This window comes from Dipodomys merriami, unplaced genomic scaffold, assembly GCF_024711535.1.
Source record: "Dipodomys merriami isolate MVZ:Mamm:240054 unplaced genomic scaffold, mDipMer1.0.p SCAF_21, whole genome shotgun sequence".
Classification (NCBI taxonomy): domain Eukaryota; kingdom Metazoa; phylum Chordata; class Mammalia; order Rodentia; family Heteromyidae; genus Dipodomys; species Dipodomys merriami.
Window position 1 is genome coordinate 6,498,869 of NW_027203493.1, and position 16,186 is coordinate 6,515,054.

At 45.2% G+C, this 16,186-nt stretch overlaps 1 protein-coding gene across 1 annotated transcript in view; it reads right to left on the minus strand.

The window, feature by feature from the left end:
* Ptprj (protein tyrosine phosphatase receptor type J) overlaps positions 1 to 16,186 on the minus strand; it is a 168,690-nt gene that overhangs the window by 13,369 nt on the left and 139,135 nt on the right. The window contains exons 7-20 of the mRNA XM_070032324.1: positions 15,602 to 15,865; positions 14,418 to 14,678; positions 12,156 to 12,413; positions 10,941 to 11,213; positions 8,993 to 9,283; positions 7,708 to 7,839; positions 6,072 to 6,282; positions 5,820 to 5,944; positions 5,069 to 5,156; positions 3,935 to 3,976; positions 3,464 to 3,472; positions 3,287 to 3,374; positions 1,374 to 1,464; positions 88 to 161 (exon numbers count right to left, since the gene is read on the minus strand). Coding sequence (XP_069888425.1) covers positions 88 to 161; positions 1,374 to 1,464; positions 3,287 to 3,374; positions 3,464 to 3,472; positions 3,935 to 3,976; positions 5,069 to 5,156; positions 5,820 to 5,944; positions 6,072 to 6,282; positions 7,708 to 7,839; positions 8,993 to 9,283; positions 10,941 to 11,213; positions 12,156 to 12,413; positions 14,418 to 14,678; positions 15,602 to 15,865 — 2,207 coding nt within the window. The remainder of the gene's footprint in view (positions 1 to 87; positions 162 to 1,373; positions 1,465 to 3,286; positions 3,375 to 3,463; positions 3,473 to 3,934; positions 3,977 to 5,068; positions 5,157 to 5,819; positions 5,945 to 6,071; positions 6,283 to 7,707; positions 7,840 to 8,992; positions 9,284 to 10,940; positions 11,214 to 12,155; positions 12,414 to 14,417; positions 14,679 to 15,601; positions 15,866 to 16,186) is intronic.

The window sequence follows — 16,186 nt, forward strand, 5'->3', positions numbered from 1 at the left end:
ACGGTGGACACATGACTATCAGGAGACAGCACCCCCAACAGCTGCACCACACCCACGGGTACCTGCCGCAGGCCAGCGCCCACTCACCGGCATGTAGTTGGCATTGATGTAGTCATCGGTTGAATGGGTCTGGACTGAAAGCTTGACTCGAGAAGTGTCATCTGTGATATCAAAAGAACAAAGGTCCTCATTAGAAGGGGAAATCTTAGAAACACAGAAGCAGAAAGCACAGAAGAAGAAAGAAAGAAAGAAAGAAGAAGAAGAAGAAGAAGAAGAAGAAGAAGAAGAAGAGGAGGAGGAAGAGGAGGAGGAGGAGGAGGAGGAGGAGGAGGAGGAGGAGGAGGAGGAGGAGGAGGAGGAGGAGGAGGAGGAGGAGGAGGAGGAGGAGGAGGAGGAGGAGAAGAAGAAGAAGAAGAAGAAGAAGAAGAAGAAGAAGAAGAAGAAGAAGAAGAAGAAGAAGAAGAAGAAGAAGGAAGAAGAGGAAGAAGAAGAAGAAGAAGAAGAAGAAGAAGAAGAAGAAGAAGAAGAAGAAGAAGAAGAAGAAGAAGAAGAAGAAGAAGAAGAAGGAAGAAAAGAAGGAGGAGGAGGAGATGGAGGAGGAGGAGATGGAGGAGGAGGAGGAGGAGGAGGAGGAAGAGGAGGAGGCGGCGGCTTAGTGTAAAAATCAATCATAAAGTTCTACCAAAGTTCTACCAAATCAGCACATGGCTATTTATGAACACTGACACCCCTCACAGTACCCTACTTCCACCCCAGAAATGAGACTACAATGGGCTTTGTCACGGAAGAGGGCTCACATGTCCTGTAATGGGGGGATGTAATACTTGATTCTCCCTTTAAACTGTTTGCTGTCTCCGTAGGTTGGGTGACAGACACTGGGAATTCTCAAAAATAGAAAAGTATACAAGAATAACTCATATTTATCTATAGAACGCACTCCATCAGAAACGTGTCTGCACAGAAAAAGTAGCCTTCCAACCTGTTCCCCTTCTATTCATTTTCATCAAACTATACAAACTAAAATAGAGGGGCAGGGGGTCGGGGAAAGCATTCAGACATTAGCCTTTTCTCTGAATAAGATACATGCACCAGACCCAAAACCTGGTTTGGCCATTATTACCTGTGTGACCTTGAACAAGCCACCCATCATGCTGTGCCTTTTTTCTCATCTGCAGAACAGACATTCTGCAATTCTATGGCCTGCTTGCTGAGGTTGCTGAGAGGATTACATGCAGCGCAATGCCCCTAAGCACGGAGCTCAGCAATAACAGGAGAAGGCAGAGTGGCTGTGGATTCAACTTCTGGGTATGAAGAAGCCCCACCCCAGAGATGTGACAGAACAAAGCACAGGTGGTATGGACAAAGTCACTTACAGGGCAGAACGTTATTATAGCGGTTCTTTCCTCTATTCTCAGCCAGTTCTGCTGCATATTTAGGTAGACTGATTCCAACCAGCTTCAGGTCCTACAAACAAAATACATAAGTTGTTTCTTTCATCTTCACACAGGCTTTACACTGAGTATAGACTGTGATGGATAAAGTAGAAATGCAGAGATAAGATGGATCTGCTCTTCTCCCCTGAAATACAGGCTGACCTCTAAGCCCCAGGATCTAAGAGTTTGACCCTTCAAGAAATTCAGTCTCTGCAGAGGCCATCAAGTTCGAATGAGGTCATGCTGGGGTAGGGTGGGCCTTTAACTTAATATGCATAGGGCCCTTAGAAGAGTAAATGGAACAAAGAGACCAGGACACACTTGTGTCACACACGTGTGGCAAAGACCAGAGTGATGCTGCCACAAAACCAAGAAAGGACTGGAGCTTCCAGAAGCTGGAACAGAAACCCAGCACTAGAGGCCATGGGAGAGGCAGGACTACCAACACCTTGACTGGGACTTCTAGCCTCTAAGACAACACGCAAGGCATTTCTACTGTTTCAAGTCCAGCTTACACGCTTACATACAGTACTTTGGGATGGTGGCCCTAGGAAACTGATACAGAGGTTAAAATAAAAGGACAGGACCAGGAGCTGGTAGGTCACATGAGGATTATAGTTCAAAATCAGCCTGGCAGGGGGAGGGGGAAAGGAGGAGGAGGGAGAGGAGTCGAAAGAGGAGGAAGAAAGAAGGAGAAGAGGAGGAAGAGGAAGAAGGAGGAGGCGGAGGAGGGGGAAGAGGAGAAAAGGGAAGAAGATGATGATGAAGACAGAAGGGGAAGAGGAAGAAGAAGAGGAGGAAGAAAAGGAGAAGGAAAGAAGACAGAAGAAGGAAGAAGGAAGAAGCCGCCACCAGGGGGCTATGGCACAAGCAGAACACTAGCCACAAGCAAAGCAGCTTACAGACAACACCCAGGCCCTGAGTTCAAGGCCCAGGACCAGCACAAAGAAAGGAGAAAAAAAGGATAGGCCTTGCCTTCCTGGGTTTACAGCCTAGAAGGGAGGAGGGGGGAAGACAGGGAGGGAGGCCCCAATGTGACAAGGAGGAATTAAACAAATGCTGAATAGTGGAACAAGCTACATGTCTCAGGTGAAACGAGACCGTCTGAGCAGAGACACTTCAAAAGACAGAGCAAGTCATGCTGATGGAATATGGGGACAGGAACACGGAGGAGGTGGTGTCTGCACTGTGCTCACAGCAGAGAGCAGGAGTTCAGGGGTGTGAGACAGGGGCAGCACACAGATACCCATGGATGGATATTATATTATATATTAGCGGGGGGTGCCCCTGGGCTAGTTTGGGGGGGGAAAAAGGGTACCAAGAAACTGGTCAGGAAACTCCTTTTGCTATGTTACAGGGAGGGAGGTTGGAAGGAGAAAATGAGGGAGGGGGGTGACACTGTTCGAAAAGAAAAGTACTCATTACCTGATTTACATCATTGTAACCCCTCTGTATATCACCTTTCCAATACACATTTTTTGAAAAAGAGAAAGAAAGGCTTACCATAACCCTCCCACAGATGTCTCACCCCAGACCTCTGACTGTCCCATCGGGTCTCGTTCTATCTCAGTTTTCTAATTATTCTCGTGAGCAATCCCCCAATTTGAATGCACAGTTCCCAGTTCTCTGTGGAAAATCTTAAGTATCAATATGTTACAGATACAATCCACTAGAAGAAAGGGTTGGGCAGAGCTTCATAGCTAACCATTGGGGTTCCCAGGGCTCAGACACAAGCTACTACTCTCCCTCTGAAACGGTCACTTCTTACCCTAGAGCTTCACTCTAAGAAACAAAAAACAGACCGTTTGCCAGCATTCAGAACAAATGGGAAGCAAAGTATCACAAACACATACTTCATACTCCTCAGCGAACCCACAGTTGGAATCAGCTTGCTGTTTCTTGAAGTAGGCCTCAAAATTCTCCACCCTGATTAACTTGGATCTAAGGAAACAAAACAACTTACTAGAATGTCTTTTCTTACTAAAGAACAGGCAAATATAACTTTAAAAAAAAATAAGGAAGTTACTCACTTTTTAGGTCTTCATCACCAAAAGGAAAAGAAGGGGGAAAAAAGCAATTAGAATTATTTGTTCATTTGGTAAGTAAGCATTTTTTCAAAATAACAAAAACCAAATATAGCTTACAGGAGGTAGGACAGAGATTAGAATATTATTTATACGACACTGAAATCTAAACAGAGAAACTAATTCTGTTGCATAACTAATCCTATCTGTGTCTTTAAATAAATTCTTCTCATCCCTAGATTCTGACAACCCACTTTTTTTAATCACAAAATACATATTTATTGGTGAAATTTCAGGCAATGGCTAGGAAATCACTTGCTTTGGCACCAATGATTCCTTGTAGAAAAGAACTCATATCCAAGTGCATCAATCAAGAAAACTGACATCAAGTTCCATCAAAAATTCTATAGATAGTCACTGAACAGATTGGAGGACTTGATGTCTTAAAAATAAAGCTCAGAACTTTTAAAGACTTACTTAATTTGAGAAAAGGATACGTCATTATTCTTTGCATCTTTCCTGTTTTGAAAGAGAAAAAATACCCATTAGACACTACTTTTTGTGTGTATGTACCAGCTGTAGAGCTTGAACTCAAGAACCTGGGCAGTATCCCTGAGCTTTTGTGTTCAAAGATACCAGTTGAGTCATAGCTCCACTTCCAGATTTTTGGGTGGTTAACTGAAGATGAGTCTCACAGAATTTACTGCCTGGACTGGCTTTTATTCCACAGCTGTCAGATCTCAGACTCCTAAATAGCTAGGATTACAGGCATGAGCCACCAGTACCCTGCTTACTAGATACTTTTTACAACTCTACCAAATGCCTTCTCTCACTGGGCAGTGGTGGTTCAGTTCAGACACTAAATCCCATTTAGGCTTAATGGTCCAAAGCAGAAAATTACAATTACAAAATTACAATTACAAATCTGTAAATTTATTTTCCTTTATTTTTTTATATGGGAAAATCTTACACAAGCAACTTCTTGGCAGAATTATCATACTATACAGCAAAACTAGTTATTTCATGCTCTTGTTTTGGGGAAGCCTTTCCAACATGTTAACCCAATACTTGAAACCATATGGACTCAGTGCTGCCACCTGGCGGCAGTCTGCACTCATGTATTGCAGTCACCCGCAGGCTGACTGGCAGACGCACTATTGTCAAAGTGGATTCACGTCACGGGGTGACTGTACAGAGAAAGGACTGCTAATAATTAATTGTTAGTTAATTAATTTGTAAAGGGCAGAGTGTGAAGCGCTCCTCAGTTTCCCCAGATGGAGAAAGCTACAACCCCATACCTCCAATGAGGACATTAAAAAGCTAAGCTTAGCAACGGCTACTGGGAAATGGAGCGGGTGTCCAGGTGAGGCCAACGCCGCATGCTAGAGCTCTCCTTCACATGAGTGTTAACACTGACTTGTATTTGGACGAAGCATCCTACAATGTAGACCCGGAGGCAGCTAGCACTGGCTTCAGGATTGCAAGATGGTAACCACTACAGATGATGGGAGTTCTTTATTCCATCCAGTTTTGGAAATGTATGAAATTCCCCACAATAAAAATTTTTCTTTTTAAAAAAAAGTGTCTTAGAGTTAACATATGCAGCATCACCTTTTTTTCCTCCAGAAGATGAATCCTCCCACTGCCACGATGACCAGGGCACCGAAGATGCATCCAAACACGGCTCCACAGATAACACCTAGGGAGAGTCCAAGGGGAAGCATTCTGAGGTGTTCGTGCAGGACCACATACTATGCCAGCAAGCAGCCTGGGGCCCTCTCCCCACAAATACAGGAGAGTTAAATATCTCTCTTCAGGCTTACACCCAGACATTCAAGGGCTGGGTTCTTTGTCCCCAGTCCACCACTAGCTGAACATCAGAAAGCTACTCTTCCTGTCCAAGTCTCAGGTCCTAAGTCAACTCCGTAATCCTGGGAGGGGCATGTCACAAGAAAGCCAATGCCAGAGTTCCAGACCTGCCTCTAAGCCACTGTGCAACCCTGAGCAAGCTACTTCTACTTCCCCTCTCTGGGCCTTAGCAGTGGCTACAAGGGGGGCTGGACAAGGCTATTCCTTAGCTCCTTCTGATGCAGACACAGTCACCCTGTGTACCTGGCACATGGGCTGACCACAGCTGTAGTACAATTCAAAGAGTGAACAGTCTACAAATTAGAACTGTGTCTAGCCACTAGAGAAGGGACTCTGGAGACAAGAGACCTTAAAGGTAGAAGTTGAGCTGAGCTCAAGGGCCAAGGGTCATCTAAAGCGGTGAGAGGAGAAAGCCAGGAACTCTAACCCCCTTGGGGCCCCAGAGGTACACAGGTGGTGTGGATTGGTAGCAGGGCTGTTGTTTCTGCTCTACCTGGATCCTGAGGCAGGAAAACGGCCTCCGAGTAGCGACTGAAGGACACATAGCTCTCAGCGCCATTGATGAGTCCATCATTTTGATGGTGATAAGTAATATTGGTGAAGCCAGCCACACAAGCCCTGTGGTCAGGTGACAAAGAGCAAACTCAGTCTGTGAAGATATTGTCTATCTAGTGCCACAGGCACCTAGAGGTTGTTTGTTTTGGCACCAGACTCGGCCCCAAACCTTTAGAAATGAAGACATTACCGATAGGAGCCCAGAGGTTCCAGCTTCCCGTTGTAGTAGCCGAGGGTGGTGGACTCATTCCCCACATCGATTTCATATTTCAAGACTTGAGACAATCCCTGAGAGCGTCCTCTTTCCTCCATTCTTATGAGGTATGTCACATAAGTATCAGAGGCCCCCTTTTTGAAATCCTCATATGTGTATTTCAAAACATCTGCAGAAGGATGGTCCGCTAAGAAAGGCACACAGAAGACAGGGGGTAAGTGAAGGCAGGGGAGGATGTCTGTCTCCCACATATAAATAATGACACCGGCGCCAGGGGACCATGTCACTAGCTTCCAGCTCCTATGTACCTCTTAAGAGCCAGGCTTTGCTTACATCAAATTCTGAGCACTTCTTACAGTATCTCATTTCATCACCACAAATCTCAGCCCCCAGGATTATCACCCCCATTCTAAAACTAACAAGACCTGGTTCAAGGTCACACTGCCCACATGGTACAGCTGGATTCCTAACGAAAACATCTGGCTCACACCTGCGGTCTTGCTCATCACAGGCCAGAAGTGGTCAGCCTGGTTGCATGCAACATCACCAAATCGTTCGGATCATTCAAGTTTGAGATTCGTTGAAAACCAACAATAACCCAAAAAAAAAGACAACTTGGAATAGACCAAAGCAAAAAGAAACAGGGACAGACAGAGAGAGAGAGACACAGAAATCACTAATCTTTTTTGGGAAGTTGGGGGTGGGGGAGGGGGCGGGGGACACTCGTCCTGGGGCTTGAATGCAGGGCCTGGGCACTGTCCCTGAGCTTCTGTGCTCGACTAATTGTTCTACCACTTGAGCCACAGCTCTACTTCTGGCTTTTGCTTAGTTAGAGATAAAGAGTCCCACAGACTTTCCTGCCCAGGCAGGCTTCAAAGCACAGTCATCAGTTCTCAGGCTCCAAGTAGCTAGAATTAAAGGCCTGAGCAACGGGTGCCTGGCAGTCAATCATGTTTGAGATTCTGGAACAACTTATGATACCAACACATTTCTATCCTCTGGGTCCCCATATCCCTGAAAGTAAGTTTGGTTTGTAGCTTCTTCTAGGATACTGTGACAGAGGAAGTCCTATCTCGCTCACATTTAGCTAAAAGAACCACAGAAAATAACAAAACTTGGCCTATGCCAGGTACTCAAGTCATTCCCTTCATTACTATCAAGGAGTGATTAGCAGCATTTAAGGGAGAGAAAAAGGCCTTAACTCATCCTCCTCTCTGAGCAGCAGCATGCTCTTTGCCAAGGCCCCACCAACAAATACAAATGTTTCTTTATTAAGAGAAAGTTGGCCTCTTAAGGATGAATTGAAGGAAAGGGTAGACAAAGTTGGTAAAGAGAAAAGAAATCTAGATCCAAGGTAGGCAAGTTATAGTCTAAGGGCCAAATCTAGCCACCACCTGTTTTGGCAAGTAACAATTCGCAGGAAGAAGCCTACTCATTCTTTATGTATCTTCTATAATTGTTTTCATTCCACAATGGTAGAACTAAATAGCTGCCAAAGAGGCACCTGCTCTTCAGAGCTTCAGAGAAACTTTCACGACCCTTGAACTTTTATCAGGATGGGCCTAACCCTCCCGCTCTGAAACCCAAAGCACAGGCTGCAGCCAGTCCTTACCTTCCCCAGTGGTGAGAATGACAGCATAGGCTTTGATGGGTCCATGGCTGGCTTCAAACCCACTAAACTTGACTTTTACTGAATTGTGGCTGATGGAGGTAATATTGGGGGATCCATCTGGAGGAGGGGGATCTGAAACAAAACAAAACCAACACTTAAGATCAAACAAGGAACAAAAGCATTAAGGAAGAGTCTGTGCTTACATGCCCTCCTCAGAATCTGCCCTACCTGAAACCTTAGTATACTGAGCTCATGCAAAGCAAAGTCAGCAAGCAAGAAGCAGGGACAAGGGGCTGGGAAGGTGGCTCAGTGGTAGAGTGCTTGCCTTGCATGCATGAGGCCCTGGGCTCGATTCCTCAGCACCACATAAGCAAAAAAGAAAAAAAGCCGGAAGTGGCACTGTGGCCCAAGTGGTAGAGCGCTAGCCTTGAGCTGAAGAGGGACAGCACCCAGGCCCAGAGTTCAAGTCCCGCAACCGGACCCCCCCCCCCCCAAAAAAAAGAAGCAGGGATGAAAATCAGGGACATAGAGAGACCGTGGCTATGGGGAAAGCCCGGATCACAACAACCCTTTCAGTGTGTGTCGCCATATCCCACAGAGTACAGACTGCCAATTGCCTGGTATGGTTTCATTATTGTTATTTCTACCAATACATGCTTTCATTTTTTTTAACACATCTATGGAGGCATAATTAAAATAAAACAAGAAGGTGAAAGACTTGTGTGCTAAAAACCAAATGGTCATAAAAGATGCAAATAAACGGAAAGATATCCCATGTTCAAGGATTAGGACAAAATTAATGCTATTAAAAATATACATATTGGGCTGGGAAGGTGGCTCAGTGGTAGAGCGCTTGCCTTGCATGCCTGAGGCCCTGGGTTCGATTCCTCAGCACCACATAAGCAAAAAGAAAAAAGCTGGAAGTGGCGCTGTGGCTCAAGTGGTAGAGCGCTAGCCTTGAGCTGAAGAGCTGAGGGACAGCGCCCAGGCCCAGAGTTCAGGCCTCATGACCGGACCCCAAAAAAAAAAAAAAAAAAAAAGGAAATGCTTTTTATCATGCAGTGAGGGACTCTCTACATAAAGATATGGTGATGAGCTATTCTGTAAACAACCAACTTTTAGGAATGTACAAAAACAAGTCCCTCTGACTCTGGTTTTGCACACAGGATTTCTACAGAATGGGATACTTGTCTGCCAACAAAGGCTCTATGGCAAATAAGCCAAAAAAAAAAAAAAAAGGATTTCTGGGCCATGCTTGCAGACTTGCTCCCACCCCAAGGCCCACCTGTGATGCTGGTGGTGCAGGTGCGTTGGGCGGGCGGAGCCATCTTCTCACAGGACAAGGTGGAGATGCTGATGTTGTAGGAGGTAGAAAAATTCAAATACGTGACTTTCGTGCTGCACTCGGTGCCATTCTCGGAGGCACAGCTCTCCACGAGGGTGGTATTCTCCCAGACCGCACTGCTGACCCCCACCCCGAAGCCTGCATTGGTGCCCGGAGGGCAGGCCCACCTCAGAACCAAGGCTGGCTCTTTGGGGACCACCTCACAGTGGAAGGAGGTCACTGGAGCAGGATCTGAAAAACAAGCGCGATACAGGGTAAGTCGCATGGGATGCAGGACCCTAGCCCAGCCACGAAGAAGAGGTTCCTGCAGACTCTAAATGGATAGAACAGTCATTTCAAAGCTCAAGGCTCAGCAGGACTGCTGGAGGGTTAAATGAAAACACCAGGCATCAGTTATCAAACAAGATGTCCAGGCGAGACAGAATTTGGGCTCCACAAGACACACCACTCCATTTAGGGCTCTCATGGCAATCCTTTTTGGGGGGCCAGGCGAGGCTCACACGGTCCTATTTCACACATACATCAATTGAGGCTCAGTGAGGGTTTAAGTAGTTTGCAGAAGATAATGGCTGAAGAGGACAAGGTCAGAACCAGAACGCAGGTTTTTCTAAATCGACATTTACAGACACAATGTGTTGACTACTCTACCGTCACTGGAGGCAGTGTCCTTATCATTAAGATGAGGATCACAAATGTTACTAAGCGCCAATCTCAATGGGGAGCTGAGTTCATCACAGGGGAGAATATCTACAGTTCTGCAGAATTCTAGCACAAGCAAAGCATTCACAAGTCACCGCTGAGGTCCCTGCATTCTTCCCTGAGACCTGGATTCTATGAATTTTTCATTCCACTGCAGGTTGCAATTATTAAAGCTAGGATAGGTATCAGCAATAAAAAAGACCCAAACACAAAGACCAGCTCCTAGCTGGGGACATGGTTCAAATGGCAGAGCACCTGTCTAGCAAGTACAAGTCCCTGAGTTCAAACCCTAGCACTGCAAAAACAGCAAAACAAACAAAATGAAGATCAAGTAAGATGGAGCCTGAGTGTAGACAGGGTGATTCAAGACCACAGGGATTTTTTTTTTTGGGGGGGGGGGGGGGAGGTCTAGTTGTGGGGCCTGAACTCTGGGCCTGGGCGCTGTCCCTCAGCTCTTCAGCTCAAGGCTAGCGCTCTACCACTTGAGCCACAGCGCCACTTCCGGCTTTTTTCTTTTTGCTTATGTGGTGCTGAGGAATCGAACCCAGGGCCTCATGCATGCAAGGCAAGCACTCTACCACTGAGCCACCTTCCCAGCCCCCACAGGGATTTTTTAATCACCCATGTGAATGGTCAGAGGGCAAGGGCCCAGCTCAAGTACCATCAGGGAGACTGAAGGTACTCAGACCCCCCCCCCCACTTCCAATCAGCCTGAACTCACCTGAGTGGGGCACTCTAAAGAAGGGGACAGAATGAGGTAGTCCAGGGTACAGAGGCTACAAAGGAACCTCTGAGCTGGGAGCCAAAGACTCTCCTGAATCTACAGAGCCTCCCCAGGGGTCCCCCAGAACACAGCATTCATCTGGGCTCTGCTCTTCATCACAACTTTCTGAATTATGAGACAGGTACTTGTCAGGAGGGGCAAAAAGGCTGAGTGTTCTTGTCATTGCCTGTCCATTTAAAGGGAAAAGTCAGGAACTACATGGCCAGACATCTTTCATACCCTGGCCCCCTATTCTCCAGCTTCATGTCCTGCTCCCATGGATCCACTCCTAATACTTAACTTCCTATTCTTCTTCTAACACACAGGGTCTCCAACCTCAGGGCCTTTGCCCCACAGGCTGGGAAGAAGTACCTGCAAGTGGACATCAGACAGGAAGGAGGCCAAGGGGCACCAGAGACTACTCACCTGTACAGAACAACTCCAAGCCAGGCCCTGACTCAAGACCATCCCCCACTTGTGCAAAGATCTCCACTGTGTAGGACGAGCCAGGTGTTAACTCCGTGACTACCACGGAAGTGACTCTCATGTCTTTGATCACTTTGGTTATGCTGCTGTTTTCAGCCTGTGTGATAACAAGGCGGTAGGAGTACGTTGCTGAGGCTGCATCTGTGTTATTCCAGTGGAAGGCTGCTGCTGTGGTATTGGGCTCCACTACAATGTAGGACACGTTGCTGGGCCCTGGGTTTAAAAAGAAAAATTTAGCCAAGAACTGATGGCTCACACCTATGATCTTGGCTATTCAGGAAGCTGAGATCTGAGGATGGAGGTCTGAAGCCAGCCCAGGCAGGAAAGTCTGTGACTCTTTTTGTTTTGTTTGTTTTGTGCTGGTACTGAGGCTTGACCTCACAGCCTAGGCACAGTCCCTAAGCATTTTTGCTCAAGGACAGTGCTCTAACACTTGCATCACAACTCCATTTCAGGCTTTTTGGTGATTAATTGGAAATAAGAGTCTTACAGGGCTGGAGGCAGTGGCTCACACAGGTAATCCTAGCTTCTCAGGAGGCTGAGATCTGAGGATAGAGGTTCAACGACTCTTATCTCCAATAACCTACTCAGAAAAAGCCAGAACTGTGGCTCAGGTGATAGAATGCTAGCCTTGAGCAAAAGAAGCTCAGGGACAACACCCAGGCCCAGAGTTCAAGCCCCAAGCAAAGCTCCTCATCAGAGCTGGATCTTCCAGTGCCACAAGATCTGGTCACTCTAATTGGGTGGGGGGAAGGGAGGATGGGAAGGGATGGGAAAGGGAAACAAAGGAGGAGGCTACAATGCTTGATAAGAAATGTACTCATTATCTTGCCCATGTAATTGTAACCCCTCAGTACAGTATTTTCACAATTAAAAAAAAAAAAAAGATCTGGTCACTCTAATCTGTGTTCCCAAGGGATGAGTAGATCGCCAATGTTCTCTGCTTTCATGGGATAAGTCAGTCACTTTCTGCCCCTCAAAACAATTTCATGTTCACATGGCTTTAACCACAATGGACCAAGGGAACAGGTGAGCCTTTGGCTAGGCAGCTATGTCCATGTGAAGCAGCTAAATATCAAATGGAAACCCAGAGATATAATGGGCCTTCCCCATCCTTTAGCAAGCTCCCTCCAAGCAAAAGGCCCAGAGACTTACGTGTGTAGTGTGCGATGGAGCCCGAATCCCCCTGGACTTGGTCTATTTCCGGGGTGATTGTGACATTGTACAATATCCCAGGAATGAGGTCCTCCAGAATGATATTTTTCTCAGAACTGTTGGTTTTGTTGGAGCCATACTGAGACTGTATAACTAAATGGTAGATGTATCCAGAAACATTGTCTCTGTTCTGCCATTCCAGTTGCATTTCGGTGGTGGTGACACGGATCACACGGATGTCACACACGGCACTGGAGTCTGCTCAGAAGGAAAGAAGGGGTAAAAAAATTGTTCATGACCACAGTGATACTCAGCTTCATTTCAAAGTGTCTGTCAAAATAAATGGTTTATTTCGTTACTCATCTCTCCAATGAGTCTACAAAGGGTAAAATGTGAAGCCTAACCTCATTTGTGGATTGACTACACACAGTTCTCACCATGCACTGATTAATAATATTCATATTAATAATAATCAATTTTTAAAATCTGAACAAGTTTCAAAAACAAACATTCTTTATTCCAACATGTGCATCAGAGCTCAGTTGATGTGGAAAAGCCCTCATTCAGTCCCGATATATCATCAGTCATATTGAAATAACTGTGAGAGCCAGGCACCATGGCTCATACCCATAATCCTAACTTCTGAGGATGCTGTGATCGAGAGGATCATGATTCAAGACTATCCAGGATATAGCCTGGGAAGGTGGCTCAGAGGTAGAGAGCTTGCCTTGCATGCGTGAGGCCCTCGGTTTGATTCCTCAGCACCACATAACCAAAAAGAAAAAAAGCCGGAAGTGGCACTGTGGTTCAAGTGGTAGAGCACTAGCCTTGAGCTGAAGAGCTGAGGGACAGCACCCAGGCCCAGAGTTCAGGCCCCACGACCTGACCCAAAAAAAAAAGAAAGAAAAGACAAGACTATCCAGGATAGAAAAGTCCAAGATTTCATCTAAATGGAAAAAGCTAGCTATGATGTACATTACCTGCCGGATTCCATCTCAGCTACTATGAGAAACTTAAAAATAGGAGGATCATGGTCCAGATGTGTACCAGTTCAAAAGGTGGGATCCTAACTCAAAATAACCAGTGCAAAAAAGGGCTGATATGCTTCAACAGTAGAGTTCCTGTATAGCCAGGGCAAATCCCTGAGTTCAAATCCCAGTATCAGTTTTTAAAGCCCACACTGGGTACTTCTGGCTCATGCCTCTAGCTACTTAAGAGACTGAGATCTGAGGATCATGGTTCAAAGCCACTCTTCTAAGTGGAACTGTGGTCAAGTGGCAGAATGCTAGCTTTGAGCACAAAATGGTCAATGCCCAGGCCCTGAGCTCAAGTCCCAGGACTGGCACCAGAAAAAAAAAAAAAAAAAAAAAAAAAAAAAAAACCCTAGATCAGCTCTATGGAGGGCCATCTGTATCTGACAGGCAGACAATGGAATACAAGACACGTGTTAAAATTACCCTGTAAGTTCTATCATTTTCAGGAAACTGAATGAACCTGGAAAAATCTTAGGGTGTCAAGTAAGCCATCCTCAGAGAGTCAAAGAGCACATATTTTCTCTCATATGAGGGAGTTAGACCTGAAATATGGACATATCTGAAAACACATGGAGGTCCATGCACATGCATATACACAATCAAATGGATCACAGGGTGGTATGGGTAGGAGTGAGATTGCCATAGTATAACCCCTCTGAACAATTAACAGTTTAACAAAATGAATGCCAGGAAACTAAAAGATGCTTTATCTGAGAGGAGTGAGGACTAATTGGAAGAGAGCAAACAAGTGAGTAAAGAGGAACATGATTGGTGAATACAACCATAATATTCCAATGTACCTGTGTGAAAATGAAACTAGGAAACTCGCAGAAAGCGGTAAAGGTGGGATGGTTGGAGGATAGTTTGGGGACAAGTGAGGAATGAAAGACTCTAATCAAGATACACTGTAAACATAAATCAGTATGCTAAATTGAAACCCCTTTATATAACTATTTGGAAAAAACATTTTTTAAATTACTCTATAGAAAAAAAATATGTATGTACATATTTTATCAGTAATTAACTCTGGTTGATGATTTACCTTAGGGGAATTTTGTTGTTGTTCATCAGTACATTTTGTATCATCGTATAAAGTTATGAAATATTCTTAAGGGTTTTTTTTTTCCTTACTATGAGGGCAATACTTGAAACACGTGACATCTATAAATCACTCCTCTCTCCTTTAAGCAACATCCCTGTTTAACAGAAGCACAGCCCACTTGCTTACCAGTTCTATTTGTAACTTGTTGAGATGGCCCTTCAGTCCCATTGGGTCCTTGTGGAAATATTTCAAAACGATAACTGGTTCCAGGCTTTAAGTTATCGATGATAATTGTTTGGTTGGTGGTCGTCACATTATCTTGATGGTTTCCAGTTTCTTCCTGCGTGGTAACAATCCTAAAGAAATCTGAGTCACTGCTGTTCCAAGCTAAGCCAATTTCCCTTAAGCGGACAAGTGTCACTTGAAAGTGGGAGACAGGACCAGGAGCTGAGGGAAAAGATAGTAAGATAGTGCATGATGAGATTAAAAATGTCTTGTCTCTGTGAAGGAAGGGAAGGCACTGTACAAAAGGAAATGTACTCATTACCTGAATCATATAATGGTAATCCCTCTGTACTTCACCTGTATAATAACAATAAATTGAAAAAAAAAAAAAAAACTCTAGTTCTGGGCTAAGTGTCATGATTCACACTGTGGCCAGCTTGGACTAATAGCAAGACCAGACAGAAGAAGGGAGGAAGGGAGGGAGAGAGGAGGGAGAGAGATATGACAGATAGACAGACAGAAAAAAAGATATCTAAAACATAGGCATAACTAACCTTCAAAAAATATAACACTAAGAGTTAAAAAAACACATTTAGGACCCCTTTTTTAAAAATTTGTATCATCAACTACAACACAAGCTGGTGTTCATCCCATGGAGAGAACACCTGGCCACCAGAATACAGACACTGTGCATTTAAACTGTACAAAGTCATTCACAGATGAGCAGAGGCAAAGATTCCCCTTGCTCACGGCTAAGGGCTCAGGTTCTAGAATAGAAACTTATGGCTCCTGGCTACTTTATCTTCAATGCATCATTAAGTCTCCTACGGGCCTAATGTCATATCTGTCACTTAGCAGAGAGGTGATGTGACACTACATTACCTCTCTCAGCCCTGGCTTCCTCATCCATAAAATCAGATTAGCCGTGTGACAGGGCCGTTGCGAGCATTCAGTGCTCCAGCGAAAAGAGAGCACATTACAAGATGCTCAGTGTTGGCTGTGGTCACTATTGTAGGAGTCCCTGTGGGCCCCTGTACAGTTCTGTACATTCCTTCAGGAAAGGAACAAAGCATCCTCTCTTCAAATCTAGGCCTGGCACATGATAGACCACAAGAAAGGTTAGCCAGAGCACCAAAGGAACTCACGGGTGTACACCTGGAGAAAGCCTGGCACGCCCTCAATGTCTTCCAGGAAAGGACACACTGTGACATTGTACAAGGTACTTGAGTGGAGTCCCAGGATGACGAGACTTTTCTCGGGGACAGTGAAGTTGAGGAAATGAGTGCCTCCAGCCACATGGACCTTGTACGTATAGGCAGCAGACGACCCATTGTATTTGTCTTTCCAGGTGAGGGTCATGCTTGTAGCATTGATGACCACAACTTGGATGTCAAAAACCTGACCAGAATCTGTAAAAAAACAAAAAAGAAGTAAAAAAAAAAAAAAAATGACCACACCAGATAATGAGTTGTTGCGGAGCCTCACACCTGTAATTCTAGCTAGTCAAGCAGTTGAGATCTAAAGATCTCAAGCCAGCCTCAACAGGCAAGTTCATGAGACTCTTATCTCCAATTAAATGCACACACATACACACAAAACAGAAATGGAGCTGTGGCTCCAGTAGTAGAGCACTTAGCCTTGACCACAAAAGCTCAATCTCACATTCTCTCTCTCTTTCTCTCTTTTTCTCTCTCTCTCATTCTCTCTCTCTCTCTCTCTCTCTCTCTCTC